The 14,966-nt window shown below is 46.6% G+C and overlaps 1 protein-coding gene across 5 annotated transcripts in view; it reads right to left on the bottom strand.

Annotated features, from left to right (window-relative positions):
• Window positions 1-425: 425 nt before the first annotated feature.
• INSR (insulin receptor) overlaps window positions 426-14,966 on the bottom strand; it is a 160,295-nt gene continuing 145,754 nt past the window's right edge. For 3 of the 5 annotated variants that reach the window (XM_032252049.1, XM_032252051.1, XM_032252053.1), the window contains 8 exons: window positions 14,847-14,949; window positions 12,854-12,921; window positions 11,562-11,806; window positions 9,878-9,988; window positions 9,613-9,772; window positions 7,146-7,275; window positions 5,862-5,996; window positions 426-5,568 (listed from right to left, as the gene is read on the bottom strand). In XM_032252049.1, coding sequence (XP_032107940.1) covers window positions 5,214-5,568; window positions 5,862-5,996; window positions 7,146-7,275; window positions 9,613-9,772; window positions 9,878-9,988; window positions 11,562-11,806; window positions 12,854-12,921; window positions 14,847-14,949 — 1,307 coding nt within the window. In that variant the 3' untranslated portion in view covers window positions 426-5,213. The remainder of the gene's footprint in view (window positions 5,569-5,861; window positions 5,997-7,145; window positions 7,276-9,612; window positions 9,773-9,877; window positions 9,989-11,561; window positions 11,807-12,853; window positions 12,922-14,846; window positions 14,950-14,966) is intronic. The other 2 variants (XM_032252050.1, XM_032252052.1) reach the window with 1 other exon arrangement.

Below are 14,966 nucleotides of genomic sequence, written 5' to 3'. Positions count from 1 at the left end.
AAAGGTGCCCACGGCCAGGCATGGTGACTCATGCCTGTAATCCCTGCACTTTGGGAGGTCAAGGCGGGCCGGGCCCATCACCTGAGGTCAGGAGTTCAAGACCAGCCTGACTGACATGGTGAAACCCCATCTCTACTAAAAATACAAAAATTAGCTGGGTGTGGTGGGTACCTGTAATCCCAGCTACTCGGAGGCTGAAGCAGGAGAATTGTTTGAACCTGGGAGGCAGAGGTTGCAGTGAGCCAAGATCACACCATTGCACTCCAGCCTGGGCAACAAGAGCGAAACTCCATCTCAAAAAAAAAAAAATGGTACCCACAAATTCCAAGAGGTTTTCCTTAACACAGCCCAACCCACAGCCACACCCCCCCACCACACAACAGGTCCTTACCAGGACACCACACAAAAACAAGTGTATTCTCAGATCATTTAATCAGAATTTTAATATAAACAGGTCATTATCCCATATTTTACATGCAAAACGATTTCAATATTCCAAAAGAAAAAAAAGGCATCTTCTATACATGGTGCTACTTGGCTCTTGTAGGAAAACATTGAAAAAATAATAATTGAGCTGTTGGTGGGTTTTGTGTTTCTGAGTTGTTTTCTACAAAAGCTGCGGCACATTTGACCCTTTGCTGCCAAAACGCAGGGCCGAGGCCACCCAGGCACACAAAGGGATGAGGAGCAGCAACTTTGAGGCAAAGTGTAAAGACTGAACAAGCCGTTCCTGAATATGAAAGCACAGATGCGCACTCATTTTGAGGCTCTTCCTTCCTTCTCAAATGGGACCAAGAGCCCCAGAGTTATGATCTGTTTTCTAACAAGGATTTTCAATGGCCCACACCCACCCAGATAGAAATATGGCTGGTGTCTGGTTCTGGACCTTGACTGTTATCAGAAGGTAACAGTAAGCTCAAAAAGCCATTGTGTCCCCTTCTCCCACCCCTGTTTCTTGGGGACCCCTAAGGAAATATTCACCTTCTGTTGTAGCCCCTGAAAGTCCACTATGTTCTTTTGTATGTTCTAGGGAAAAAAAAAATTCTGACCTGTTCTTTTCATTCCCAATCTCACCTCTCATATACATGAATATTCTGAAGAACATGCTGGAAGATTTTCAAAGTGACACCACGCTACGTGTACCATGTATATAAAATCGGCATTCCCTGTTTCCCAACCCCAACAAAACCATTGTTTCTGAAGAGCCTAAGGTGTCGAGGACTCATCAGGTGGCATCCAAAGGACATTTAATCCTAAACTTCCACTTACGTGAAGTAGAAAAGTGATCGTCACTGGGATTATAGCACGTCCATTTACCAGGATGGCCAGCACAAGTCAAAACCCGATGATGTTTCTGCTCTTTCACAAGTGTTACAGCAGAATACAAATAAACACCTCCCAACCCAATAAGCACATTTCTTGGTGGACTATCTGCCACAGGATACAGTGAAAGATCTGTCCATCAGTTGGCAACATAGTCCCCAGGGTCACAGGATTACCTGTGTAGACCCCTTGTGTCAGTTCCCACAGTTTATCTCAACTGTCCTCAGCCTACATCCAGACAAGCCACAGTGCTTCTCCTTCTCACCACTTCCAATGACAGAATAGCACCTAGGACAGCTCCCAGAATCCGAACATTTTCGGACGAGTATTTGACATCACTGATGCAGAGAGAAAGTGACGTGCTTTGTATTCTCCTCCTGGAAGAAGAAACTACTGTGTGGATTTTACTACATTAATGAAAAGGGTTTTAATCATAGTGAGACATCTTTAAAAACAAGCAACAAAAAATATTACCCTAAGCTGGTTTTGTTGCTTTTTTTTAACTTAACACTACAAACTCCCAGGACAACCATGTCTTTCTAGGACCAAAGTTCTATTGTTACAAAGTCAACATTTCCTAAAGTCATAGGAGGCTTTCTTTCAACCCAACAGCTGCTTGCCCTTTTCACTGCAGCAGTGAAGTCAAATAAATGAGATTGGTGCACCCCATTTGCAAGGGGCAGGCCCAGCACCGTACCTTTCTCCAGGGCAGGTGGAGAAAGATGAATCTGCAAGGGCAGTGCCTAAAAGTACAAGAGCAGCAAGGTTTGGGCCCTGCTGGCCCTGCCTAGACTCTCACATGGGTTATCAAAGCTGCACAGTGTCCAACAATATCAGCTTGAGGTCAATCAAACCCCAACACAGAGGTCTAAGGTGTTGTTGCAAAAAAAAAAAAAAAAAAAAAAAGTGAAAAAAAAGCATTCAGCATATTAATGGATTTTAGATTAGAATTTCCCCCATATGCTCCCATCCCACTTGGAGAATTAAAAAAGACATTGTATTAAGTGTGTGTCAGGTGCAGCAGCAGACTGAAAGAAGCAGGAATAAGACGTCAGAGAGTCCAGGGCACCTTGGAGCTCACTTCAGGGGGATTTCATGGAACAGATGGGAATGCTCGTTCTGAATCAAAGCCTGTCTTTGCCCCAGCAGCCATCTCTCACCAAAGGAAGGTATAACATGCTGGGGCACCCCATATATCAGATACATCATGACATCCTGGAACTTAGTTTATGTTTGGGGAACTTAGTGACAATAGATGGAGGATTTTTTTTTAAAGGAAGATTAAATTCAGAGAAGAATATCACCAGCCAGAAAGAAAAGGATCTATGCTCACATGAAGGCCACACCTTCTCCATCCCAACTCCCTCCCTCAAAATTCTTAATGGTCCCTGGCATTCGAATCAGCTAATAGACACTTTCCCTGATTCAGGCTGGTTCCAGGTAGAATTCTGAAATCTCAAAGATGTCCATTATTGAATCACATCTTAACAATACACTGAGGTAGACTGTGCTGAAAAAAAAATTATCTCCCATTCACCTGTTTATTTTTCTTTGATAAAAATTGACATGCGCTCCATTTTTTATGAGAGTGATTTTCAGAGTGATTTTATATATTAAAATAAATACGTTTTCCCCTAGTATAAGAAAAACCTTTCTGAATTAGAAAAATGTGAAAATTGCAGCTAGTGTAGTATACAACCACTACAAATTTACTAGGAAGAGAACAAAATACCTAGATCTACGTGTGTGTGTTTTTAAAATTTACGTACAGACCCTCACATTTGCAAAATAAATTTGGCAAAAATAATTTCTGTACTCTTGGTTCTTGTACCCAACCACTGAGGCTCCTCGGCAATATTTTTACATGCTGTAATTTCCCGAATTATATAAATAAGATAGCAATAGACCATTGGGATTTGTGTCTACCGGTGTTCTTAATCAAGAATTGAGAGGGCTCGGAGTTTGCCATTATGACTCTATCCCATTCTTAAGCCCACAACTCTTAAGAGAAGAAGAAAAGGAAGCAGTCAAAAGCTTGTAAGAAAATGCACTCAGGAATAACGCATGGGTGATGAGTTTTTTTGATGAACCAAAGTGATGAGTTCACTCTGTTCTTTGAGCAGCTGTGGTGGTTCTTTTCACAAAGAGAAGAAACGGTGGATTGATGCCCCGTTGGAAGTTCTTGGTGGTGTGAAGGTCTTTTTTCACGGTTTCTCCTCCAGACTCTACTGTCTTAGGGATTGCAACAACGTAAGCGCCTGAGCATTCTGCTCGGGCACTACACCTGGCCCAGATGAGGTCACCAAGCTCAGAGCAGCTTCCGGGAATTCAGTACGGAGGACCGCCAGGTGTCCTCAGGCTGGAGGGGACCAAGACGTAGTCTCAGTGCACCTCTCTCTTATATTGCTTAGATGTTCCCAAAGTCCATCTGGGTTGCTGGCTCTTTGGGATCTGATATTCTTGCATTTGCACAATAACGGTAGGATGTGCACACCCAGGAGAGGAAACGCCACACGAGGTACACACAGAGAACCAGAGGATGAACCAGAGGAAGGCAGGCTCAGAGCTAGGTAGCTACCAGCTTTATCTGAACAGCTTGGTACCTGAACCAGACCATCCACAAAACCTAGTCTCCCGCACACTCCACGTGGCCTCACAACGTCCAAAAGTGTTAGCAGCGAACGTGGCTTCATTCCCAGAAATGGATGCCGTTAAGACCAAACAAAGAGGCCGCTCGTGCCTTACTCCCTCCCCCTCCCCGCCCCACAACAGGCAAAGCTACTCACGTCCCCACTCCCCGCCAACCCCGGGGAAGAGTCAATAACTTATGAGGCTAATTCTGGAGACTTCTTAAAAATTAAATATGCTACAAATATATTCTCAAAACTCTATGTCATCTCAGTTTTTTTTTTTTTCCTTTTTCCATTTTTCTTTGTTTTTTCTTTTTTCTTTTTCTTTTTTTCTTTTTTTAACGTCCTAGCTTGGTTTGGTCTTGAAAAGCTTCAGAATCACTCCAAATGAAATATTCCTCCCTTGGCTCCCCAAAAGCATTTTTTTTCACCAACGTGAAGGGAGGGTAGGAACCTGAGGCTAACCTTCTGACACAAGAAGTATCTGTCGAGAGCACAGTCTCCCAGTCAATAAGAAGGAAGGAGTGGGGGACATGAGCTGGCACACTTGAGAAAAACCTTCATGAGCCGATTCCCAAAGCATCAACTCTGCGTGGGTATGCTGCACACACATCAGCCGTGTCTAACGGACACACACACGCGCATACAGACGTGAGCACACGCCAGGACCACAGGCCCTTATCCAAAGTATGAAAACAGCAGCTATTGGTCAATTTGAGGAACTGATTTTGTAAAGAAAAAAAAAATCCTTCAGCCTGGATGAGGAAAACAAAAACCTTCTTCTTGAAGCTCAACCTGTAAAGCTTGAAATTCTCCTGGAACAGGGCTGGGTATTTGTTGTTGTTTTTTTCTTTTGAGTTTTTGTTCCACAGACAAGAAGTTTTATCTTTTATACTGCAGCTCAGACACCAGCAAGAAACAAAAACAAAAAGAATCTGTAAAAACAGGTGCTTTCTTTCCATCTACTAGGGGAGAAAAAAAACCAAAAAACACAAAATCCTGCTTTGAAATTGTGGTTGCCCCGAAGAGGCAGCAGCTGTGGAAACCCCCTGCCCCCTAGGTTCACAGTTAAGTCCTCTGCAGGACTAGTCAAATTGGCAACCAAAGAAGTCTATCTTAAGATGAACAGAAATGTACAGGAACGATCTCTGAGCTCCATTGGACACTGTAGAGTTGTGTGAATCCTGAGTTTTCCAGAGGTTTCAAAACGGAGGAAAGTGAAGATGGGAGCCCCTGCCCACCCCCGCGCAGTAGGCACTGTTAGGAAGGATTGGACCGAGGCAAGGCCAGAATCCGCCCATTCTTCTTGCCTCCGTTCATGTGGGTGTAGGGTATGTGTTCCTCGTAGCTCCGCTTGAGACCCAGTGAAGACCCTCCATCCCGGCCCCCGGCCTCCTCCCTCTGACAGTGGGAGGAACGATCCAGGGGGACATTCTCCATATCCTCAAACTCCATCTCCAGCTCCTCGCTCTCGGGGGCCTTGTTCTCCTCACTGTGAAAGAAGGACACCTCTGGAAAGCTAGGATGCAGGTCATCCTTGAGCAAGTTGACAATCTCCAGGAAGGTTGGCCTCATCTTGGGGTTGAATTGCCAGCACATACGCATGAGATCGGTCCTGTGGAGCAGAAGGAAACGTCCTGGGTGAGTCTGGGGCCCAGCCAAGCATCCTGCCATCCCCCCCACCCATACGTAGCACATATGGAAACTCAAGTGTGGGTACCACAATGCAATGTGCAAATGCAAGCATGCATGTAAAGACAAGCTCTGCAAACACAAACACGCCTGTAACATGTAGCCTGCAAACACAGTGAGCATGTAGACATACGAAAGGCAAAGCCAAGCACACATGTAAGGGGCAATACCCTTTTAATGAACACCTCACACACCTCAACCCCTTTCTACACTTACACTCTCTCTGGACAGTTGTCAGGTTGATCCAGATACCCTCCTTCCATGACGAATTTCAACACTTGTTCATTAGACAGGCCTTGGTAAGGCTGTTCTGCCAAGCTGGTGATTTCCCAAAGGACCACGCCAAAGGACCTGCGGTGACAGTTGAGGGTAGTAACAAAGCCATTCACACACACACCACATACACAGACACATACATAGACACAAACACACACACATAGAGGGACAGAGACACACACAAACACAGACACACAAATGCACACACAAATGCAGACACGCAAACACACACAAACTCACACACACACATGCAAACACAGTATACACACAAAAACACAGACACACACAAACACCACAGACACACAAACACATAGACACACACACACCAACACACAAATGCACACACACATGCAAACACAAATACAGTACACACAAACACACACAGGGACACACACAGACACACAAACACACACACATACAAACACACAAGCACACACAAACACAGACACAAACACAGACACACACAAACACATGCATGCAAACACACACAAACACACGAACACACATGCAAACACAAACACATACAAGCACGCAAACACATCTCTTGGTTTGCTTGAACATGGTTGGCCAGCTAATGAAACAATTCATCTGCAATTCATAAATGCTGTGAAAGAAAACAAATCTTGGGGCCCCCAAATCACTAAACTCAATGAAAAAATCAAGCTGGGAACTGCTTAGGGCCAACCTGCCTTCATTCTATTCAACATCCTCCCCTCTGCTCACTGAGATAAATGCATGTCTGCTTGCCTCCTTTGGAGAGGCTCATCAGAAACTCAAAAGAATTCAGCCATTTGTCTCTTATCTATCTATGACCCGTAAGCCCCCTCCCCGCTTCGAGTGTCCTGTCTTTTCGAGACAGAACCAATGTTCATCTTACATATGTTGTTGGATGCCTCATGTTTCCCTAAAATGTATAAAACCAAGCTGTGCTCTGGTCACCTTGGGCACATGTCGTCACCTTGGGCAAACGTCCTCAACCTTGGCAAAATAAACTTCCTAAATTAACTCAGACCTGTCTCAGATTTTCGGGTTCACAATGCCCACAGGATTGGTCAGGACATAAGAGTAGCCATGGGAAGGTCCTCAGACAGGAGGTTGCCTTTTTTTCCTTGATGGGGAGCCCACAAGGAAGGCAGTCTACCTTCTCCTGCTCTCTTGGTGGTCACTGGCAGGGCACCTGGAATTCAAGCCCAGCGACCGCCCACCCATCCACGCACAACTCACCACATGTCAGAAGAAGTGGTAAAGATCCCGTCCTTCAGGGACTCTGGCGCCATCCACCGCACAGGGAGCAGACCCTTGCCCCCTTTCCGGTAGTAATCCGTTTCATAGATGTCTCTGGTCATTCCAAAGTCTGACAACACAAACGGTTCACACACTCTTAACCTTCAGCCTTGGTCCTAGCACCTGCCATCTTGACTATCCCACCTCTCACAGAGCCCTAAGAGGGGTTCACCTGGCTCAGGTGTGTGTCCGCCTGGGTGGTGGCCAAATCCAGTAAGAATGGATTCTGAGGGTATGCATGGGGAAGTGAAGGGGAAGGACGGGCCACTATTTAAAGCCTGGGGAAAGAAGGTACCAAGTGACAAAGAAGCTACTTTTTTTTTTTCTTTCTTTTTTTTTTTGAGAGAGAGTCTTGCTCTGTTGCCCAGGGTGGAGTTCAGTGTGTGATCTCAGCTCACTGCAACCTCCACCTCCCGGGTTCAAGCGATTCTCCTGCCTTAGCCTCCCGAGTAGCTAGGATTACAGGTGTCCACCACCATGCCCGGCTAATGTTTTGTATTTTGAGTAGAGACAGGGTTTTCATGTTGGCCAGGCTGGTCTTGAACTCTGGACCTCAGTTGATTTGTCTGCTTTAGCCTCCCAAAGTGCTGGGATTACAGGCGTGAGCCACCGCACTTGGCCAAAGAAGCTACATTTTGGCCAACAGCTTGGGAATCCCAGTCTTAAAAAGGCTTCCTTCCCACCATTACCACTACAGGCATCCCAAACTGAGCTTCTGCCTTTCTCCAGCAAACCTACAGTTGCCCATTGGATATGGCCATGCCATCACCCAGCTGCCCTCCAAAAACCCAGAGTTGGCCCCTCCTTTGACCACCCCCCTTTCCTCTCAGCCCACATCTGATTCAACCCATTCTCTCTCCACATGTCTCTGCTACCCAATCCATCTACTACTCTGGTTTCAACCAGACCCACACCCCCCATCTCTTACCCGGAGGACCCTCCTTTCACCTTGACGCTCATAACCCACTGCCCCATGTCACTTCCTGCTTCCCATTGCCAATGTAGGAGATGTGTTTTTGTTTGTTTGTTTTGAGATGGAGTCTTGCTCTGTCGCCAGGCTGGAGTACAATGGCACGATCTTGGCAGAAACCTCTGCCTCCCAGGTTGAAGTGATTCCCCTGCCTCAGCCACCCAAGTAGCTGGAACTATGGGTGCCCACCAACACACCCGGCTAATTTTTGTATTTTTAGTAGAGACAGAGTTTCACCATGTTGGCCAGGATGGTCTTGATCTCTTGACCTCATGATCTGTGATCCACCCGCCTTGGCCTCCCAAAGTGCTGGGATTACAGGCATGAGCCACTGTGCTGGTCCTTTTTTTTTTTTGAGTTTCACTCTTGTTGCCCAGGCTGGAGTTCAATGGCACAAGCTCGGCTCACTGCAACCTCCACCTCCCAAGTTCAAGAGATTCTCCTGCCTTAGCCTCCTGAATAGCTGGGAGTACAGCCACCTGCCACCATGCCCGGCTAATTTTTGTATTTTTAGTAGAGACAGGATTTCACCATGTTAACCAGGCTGGTCTTGAACTCCTGGCCTCAAGTGATCCTCCCTCTTTGGCTTTCCAAAGTGCTGGGATTACAGCTGTGGGCCACTAAGCCTCACCAAGAAATGTCTTTTTGAGTCATATATAGAATCATATCACTTCCTGCTGCCCCTTGCGAATGTAAGATAGTGGCGAGATGACTTGCCCAGACATGCAAGGTGCTTCTGGGTCTGGTTTCTGTCTGTCTCCTCAACCTCACATCCCATGCTGCTCTGGTCCCCTCTGTATTCCTTTTTGGTTTATCTTTTGAAACAGCGTCTCACTGTTGCCCAGGCTGGAGGGCAGTGATGCAATCACAGGTCACTGCAGCCTTCACCTCCTGGGCTCAAGCAATCCTCCCATCCCAGCCTCCTGAGTAGCTGGGACCACAGGTATGCACCACTACACCCTACTAATTTTTAAATTTTTTCATAAAGACGGAGTCTCACTATGTTGCTCAGGCTCGACTCAGACTCCCGGACTCAAGAATCCTTATACCTTGGCCTTCCAAAGCACTGGGATTACAGGTGGCAGCCCTGGGCCTAGAAACATCTTTTGAATGATACGAGAGTCTGGAAAGTGGTGGAAGATTCCAAAAAATGATGGAAGATTCCAGAAAGTGATGGAAGATTCTGGAAAGCAAAGCAAGATTCCAGAAAGTGAATGGGTACGTTTAACAACACATGCAATTAAATGACAGCTGGAGGGCGGTCCACTCCAGCCTGGGCGACAGAAAAGCAAACAAACAAACAAAAAACAGACAAAAAAGAAATAACTTGCACCTTTATACTATCAGGAAAATCTAGTGGCTCAAGATAGACAGCTTCCTTCTGGAATCAAACCTGGCCTGGGTCATTATGTTTTCAAAGCGGAAAGCTGGACCAACCTCCAATTTTGACAGTGAAATCATGGGCGACCATGCAGTTTCTGGCTGCCAGGTCCCGATGCACAAACTTCTTGGCGTTCAGGTAAGCCATCCCATCAGCAATCTCTGCTGCCATCTGAATCATCTCTTGCAGGGTTGGGGGAGGGCGGCCAGGATTGTTCTAAAATGGAAACATGGGGTTGGTGTTTCAGTAGCACTGGTATCGGAAGAGGCTGGGAGCCAGTGCCCCACCAAGCACCCTGCTGGGTCCCCCAAGGCAGCTCACCTCAGCCTCTGGCCGCAGAGAACGGAGGTAGCTCTTCAGGTCTCCGTGAGCCATCAGCTCCATCACCACCAGCGTGGGCTGGCCCTTGGACACCACTCCCAGGAGGCGCACCTGCAGATCAAGCAACCAGGGCTCTTGGAGAAGGGTCCATGATTCCACTCCCCAAGGTTCTCCCTGCCTGGTGTCCATGTCACACACAGCACCCTGTGACCTGGATGCAGGGAGCTCAGCCCTGGTTTAGGGGAGCAGATGGACCTGCCCAGACAGCAGACAGACAGGCCTTTGTATTTTAACTGTTCCCCCCCGCCTGGCTCTCTGTTCCGTGCCACATCCACAGGGCCCAGCCCCTCATGTCCTTTAAGTCTTTACTCAAAGACACCCCTGCCCAGCCCTCCTTTCTTCCCTTTCTTCATGTTTCCATAGATTTCCTCCAAATGCATAAAGGGTTTGAAGTAGGCTGGGGGCAGTGGCTTATGCCTATCATCCCAGCACTTTGGGAGGCCGAGGCAGGTGGATCACCTGAAGTCAGGAGTTTGTGACCAGCCTCGCCAACACAGTGAAACCCCATCTCTACTGAAAATACAAAAATCAGCTGGGTGTGGTGGTGGGCACTGGTCATTCTGGCTACTCAGGAGGCTGAGACAGGAAAATAGCTTGAACCTGGGAGGTAGAGGTTGCAGTGAGCTGAGATTGCCCCACTGCACTCCAGCCTTGTTGACACAGTGAGACTCTGTCTTAAAAAATATATAAAAATAGACTGGGCGTGCTGGCTCACGCCTATAATCCCAGCACTTTGGGGGGCCTTTGCGGGCAGATCACAAGGTCAAGAGATCAAGACCATCCTAGTCAACATGGTGAAACCCTGACTGTACTAAAAATACAAAAATTAGCTGGATGTGGTGGTGTGTGCCTGTAATCCCAGCTACTCAGGAGACTGGGGCAGGAAAATCTCTTGAACCCGGGAGGCAGAGGTTGCAGTGAGACAATATTGCGCCATTGCACTCCACCCTGGGTGACAGAGAGAGACACACTGTCTTAAAAATATATAAAAATAAAAATAAAGGTTTTGGAGTCTGTCTCAATGTATTGTTTTGGAAGCTCTACAGGGGCAGAAATCCACTGTATCACAGGGACAAGAGCAGGGCTTTAAATGCCGCATAAATATGTGTGGCAAGGATGAAAGCACATGGGACCCAAAGAAAAACAAAGGGGTTGTTGGAGCCAAAAGGCAGGAAGAGTTTGTGCTGCCTTCAGTGGAGGGTAGGAATGATGGCAGGTGATATGGGGTGAACCTCTGTGTGGTCCATGATTACAAAGGAGCCAGGAAGAGGCAAGAAATGGAGGATTCTAAAAAGCAATGGAAGATTCTGGAAAATGATGGAACATTCCAGAAAGTGGTGTAAGATTTCAGAAAATGATGGAAGATTCCAGAAGGGGATGGAAGATTCCAGAAAGCAATGAAGGATTCCAGAAAGTGATGGGACAGTGATATAGTCAGGTTCCAGGCAAAGTGGGGGAGGATGGGATTTGAGAAGGGAAAGATCCCTCCCCACACCATTGGGATGGGAAGCTTAGTGCAGTAGGGGTTGGGCAGAGGGTCCTCTGTTGCTCTGTGCAGGAGGAGGAGGCAGAGAGAGGGAAGGGGCAGGAAGGCAAGCCTGTGTCCCATCCCTGCTGGACTCACCACATGATGGCAGGTGAAGCCCTTCATGACTGAGGCCTCATTGAGGAACTCAATCCGCTCTCGGAGACTGGCTGACTCGTTGACTGTCTTCACCGCCACGCGGGTCTCTGCCTCACCCTTGATGACGTCCTTGGCGTTGCCCTCATACACCATGCCGAAGGAGCCCTGCCCCAGCTCACGAAGGAGGGTTATCTTCTCTCGAGGCACCTCCCACTCGTCCGGCACGTACACAGAGCATGGAAACACTACTTCTCACTTATCTACACAGCATCCTTGGTGGATCCCTTGGGGGTCTGCAGCCACCTTCCGCCCAAGCCCTCACCCAAATCCCCTCAAAAACACTCATGAAGTGAGTTCTGTGATCCAGGGCTCATGTCGGGCACTGGGTATATGGCCTAGAACAGGATGGGTGTCTGCACCCATGGAGGGCATGGCAGAGACTCAGGAAGGAGTCGTAACAGGTCCAAGATCCTGACCAATATGTCCGGAGGCAAGCCTGCATCCCCCTTCTTGTCTGATTTCAGATCCTTGCTGCAGAGTGATGCTACTTCCTACCTGAGACTACTGTTCCTGCAAAGTGCCAAGAGGATGGAAGACAAGTTGTAATAGGTGGGAAAAAATTAAAAAGCCAGGATACTTGGCAGCTCTTCACAGGAAAAAGTGAAGTCTCTCTCACCACCTCTTGGCCCTAGGCATGGCCTTGTGAGTTATTTTGGTCAATGGGAATCAGCAGGAATGACCCAGGCAGAGTCTTGGAATGGACTAATGCTCTGGAGCTTGCCTTCCCTTGTTGCTAGGCACCAACAGAGTACCATGCAAGTCTCAGCCAGCCTGCTGGAGCCTAAGAGGCCACATGGACAGGAGGAGGCTCAGCCTCCCCCAGCTTAGGCCCCCCGACCTTGGGAACACCCAGCCTGCCGACCACCAGACATGTAAGTGAAATTCTCTAAGACTACCAAGCACTGGCTGACACCCAGCAAAATGTAGCTATGTGGGTGAAGCCAGGCAAGCCCAGAAGAACCGCCCAGCTGAGCCCAGCCCAAGTGGTTGACCCTGCCCAAGGGTCCCAGACCAGCTAGATGAGCCCATTCAGGTAGCTGCCAGATACCATGTGTCCAGATGCACACAGTAATGAGGTTTCTTCAGCAAGGGCAGTTTGGCAAACTCAAATGAATAAAAGGGCTTTTCTTGGCCTCCCTGGAGAACCCATCCTTTACTCTCACTCAATGGTGAAAGCAAAGGAAGTTGATGAGTAGGGTTCTGGCCACCCACAGGGAAGGGATGGTACTCACCATCACTGGCACTGAGATACTCAGGGTTTGAAGAAGCATAAAGTGGTCCCAGCGGTCCATCTTGCTGCCTGGAGGAGAAAAATGATGCACATTAGCTTGAGATTCTCATGGAACTGTGAGAGTCACCACAAAGGGGTTACATACAAGACTCTCCAAGGCGAATGGCAGCCCTTATCAGTAGAATCCCCACAATCCTAGAAGCAGTCTAGGATAGGGATGGGGGACCTTTATGTTTTGAATGGAAGCCCATCAGGATGGCGGACCTTTATGTTTTGAATGGAAGCCCATCAGGATGGCGGACCTTTATGTTTTGAATGGAAGCCCATCAGACAGGTACTTAAGTGCAACAGCATGAGAGCACTCATCCCTCCCTGGATGGTTTTTCTTTTACATTTCAGAGTTGGAGTCTTGCTGTGTTGTGGCTGGAGGGCAGCAGTATAATCATAACTCACTGCAATCTCAATCTCCTAGGCTCCAGAGATTCTCCCACTGTAGCTTTCTGAGTAGCTGGGAATACAGGTACTCGCCACCACACCTAGCTAATTTTTAAAATGTTGTAGAGACAGGGTCTCACTATGTTGCCCAGGCTGGTCTTGAACTCCTCCTGGTCTCAAGAAATCCTGCTGCCTCAGCCTCCTGAGTGGCTGGGATTATAGATGTGCACCACCATGCCAGGCTCTGGGTGGGTGGCTCTTATTATAATTTATGGCCATCCACGTAACACTTAAAAGCCACTCACCCAGTACTGTTCTAGAGTGAGATTGTCCCAGCTCATGAGAAACAATTATTACATTTTCAGGAAACTAGTGATCCAGTTGTGAAATACAACCATCATTAAAGATTAAATTATACAATGCCTTCCAAATAGAACAAAAAAATTAAATTATAGAGGTTTACAATTAAATAAGTTATTCTAAAAGCAAAGACAATACATGTTCAAAACTGATCACTTCCTAACTCTCTTACTACATTTTTCTATGATCAATGCAGTTGAGGTTATGTACATTTTATCATTTATGTACCATATTGTATCCATAGGGTGGATACAACAGGGAGCTGTTACGTATCTCTTTCCAAAACTGCACTCAGTAACATTATGTCTACAGCTTGAAATTAGCCATGCTGGGAATATTTACACCAAGAAACGCAAATGCTATAACCCAGGACTGTATTTGTTGTTTTGTTGTTTGTCCAGGCTTGAGAAAGTGATGAGAAAAATGTTTAAAAATGCAGATTAAACTTAAAAGCATGTCACGTCTGCAACCACGACATTATACACAACACAAAACATTAAGAAAATGTTCTTCTGGTCTTTAAGAATTATTGGCTGACTCAGCAAAGACGTCACTCGTATCATTGATGAACATCTATGTCTTATTTGATTTTTTTCCTATACTTTTTTCTTTTGAGACAGAGTCTTGCTTTGTCGCCCAGGCTGAAGTGCAGTGGCATGATCTCGGCTCACCGCAACCTCCACCTCCCGGGTTCAAGCAATTCTCCTGCCTCAGCCTCCTAAGTGGCTGCAATTACAGGTGCATGCCACCACGCCTGGGTAAATTATTTTGTATTTTTAGTAGAGACAAGGTTTCACCATGTTGGCAAGGTTGGTCTTGAACTCCTGACCTCAGGTGATCCATTCGCCTCAGCCTCCCAAAGTGCTGGGATTACAGGAGTGAGCCACCACTCCCAGCCGTGTCCTACTCTTTAATGTAAATTTTGAAAAATCAATCAACATTCACATTGGAGCTATGCTTCTTTATCAATTGCAATAATAGGTTGGCTTCGAATTTAAAGATTTGGACCAAAAAAAATCAACAAAAACATTCCACAAGAATCAACTGGCTAGAGAAAATTTACAATAAAGAGTTGTGTATATCATATTATGATTATTACCTGTGAATTGCATGTTACATATACTATATCAGTAAAATTCATAATAAACTTAAATATACCTATAGAGAGCTGATGGTTACCAGCACACCAATGCACTCACCTCTTTCTCAGGAATATATAAATACTTCCAATCACAGCGCTGAAGAGAAAGACAAAGATGAGGGGGCCGATGATAATTTTTGCAATATTTGATGGGACGTCTACTAAAATAGAATAAGAA

This window comes from Sapajus apella, unplaced genomic scaffold (assembly GCF_009761245.1).
Source record: "Sapajus apella isolate SASKATOON/1434 unplaced genomic scaffold, GSC_monkey_1.0 scaffold77, whole genome shotgun sequence".
NCBI lineage: Eukaryota > Metazoa > Chordata > Mammalia > Primates > Cebidae > Sapajus > Sapajus apella.
Note: the sequence above shows the minus strand (reverse complement) of the source record. Positions and strands in the feature narration are given on the sequence as shown.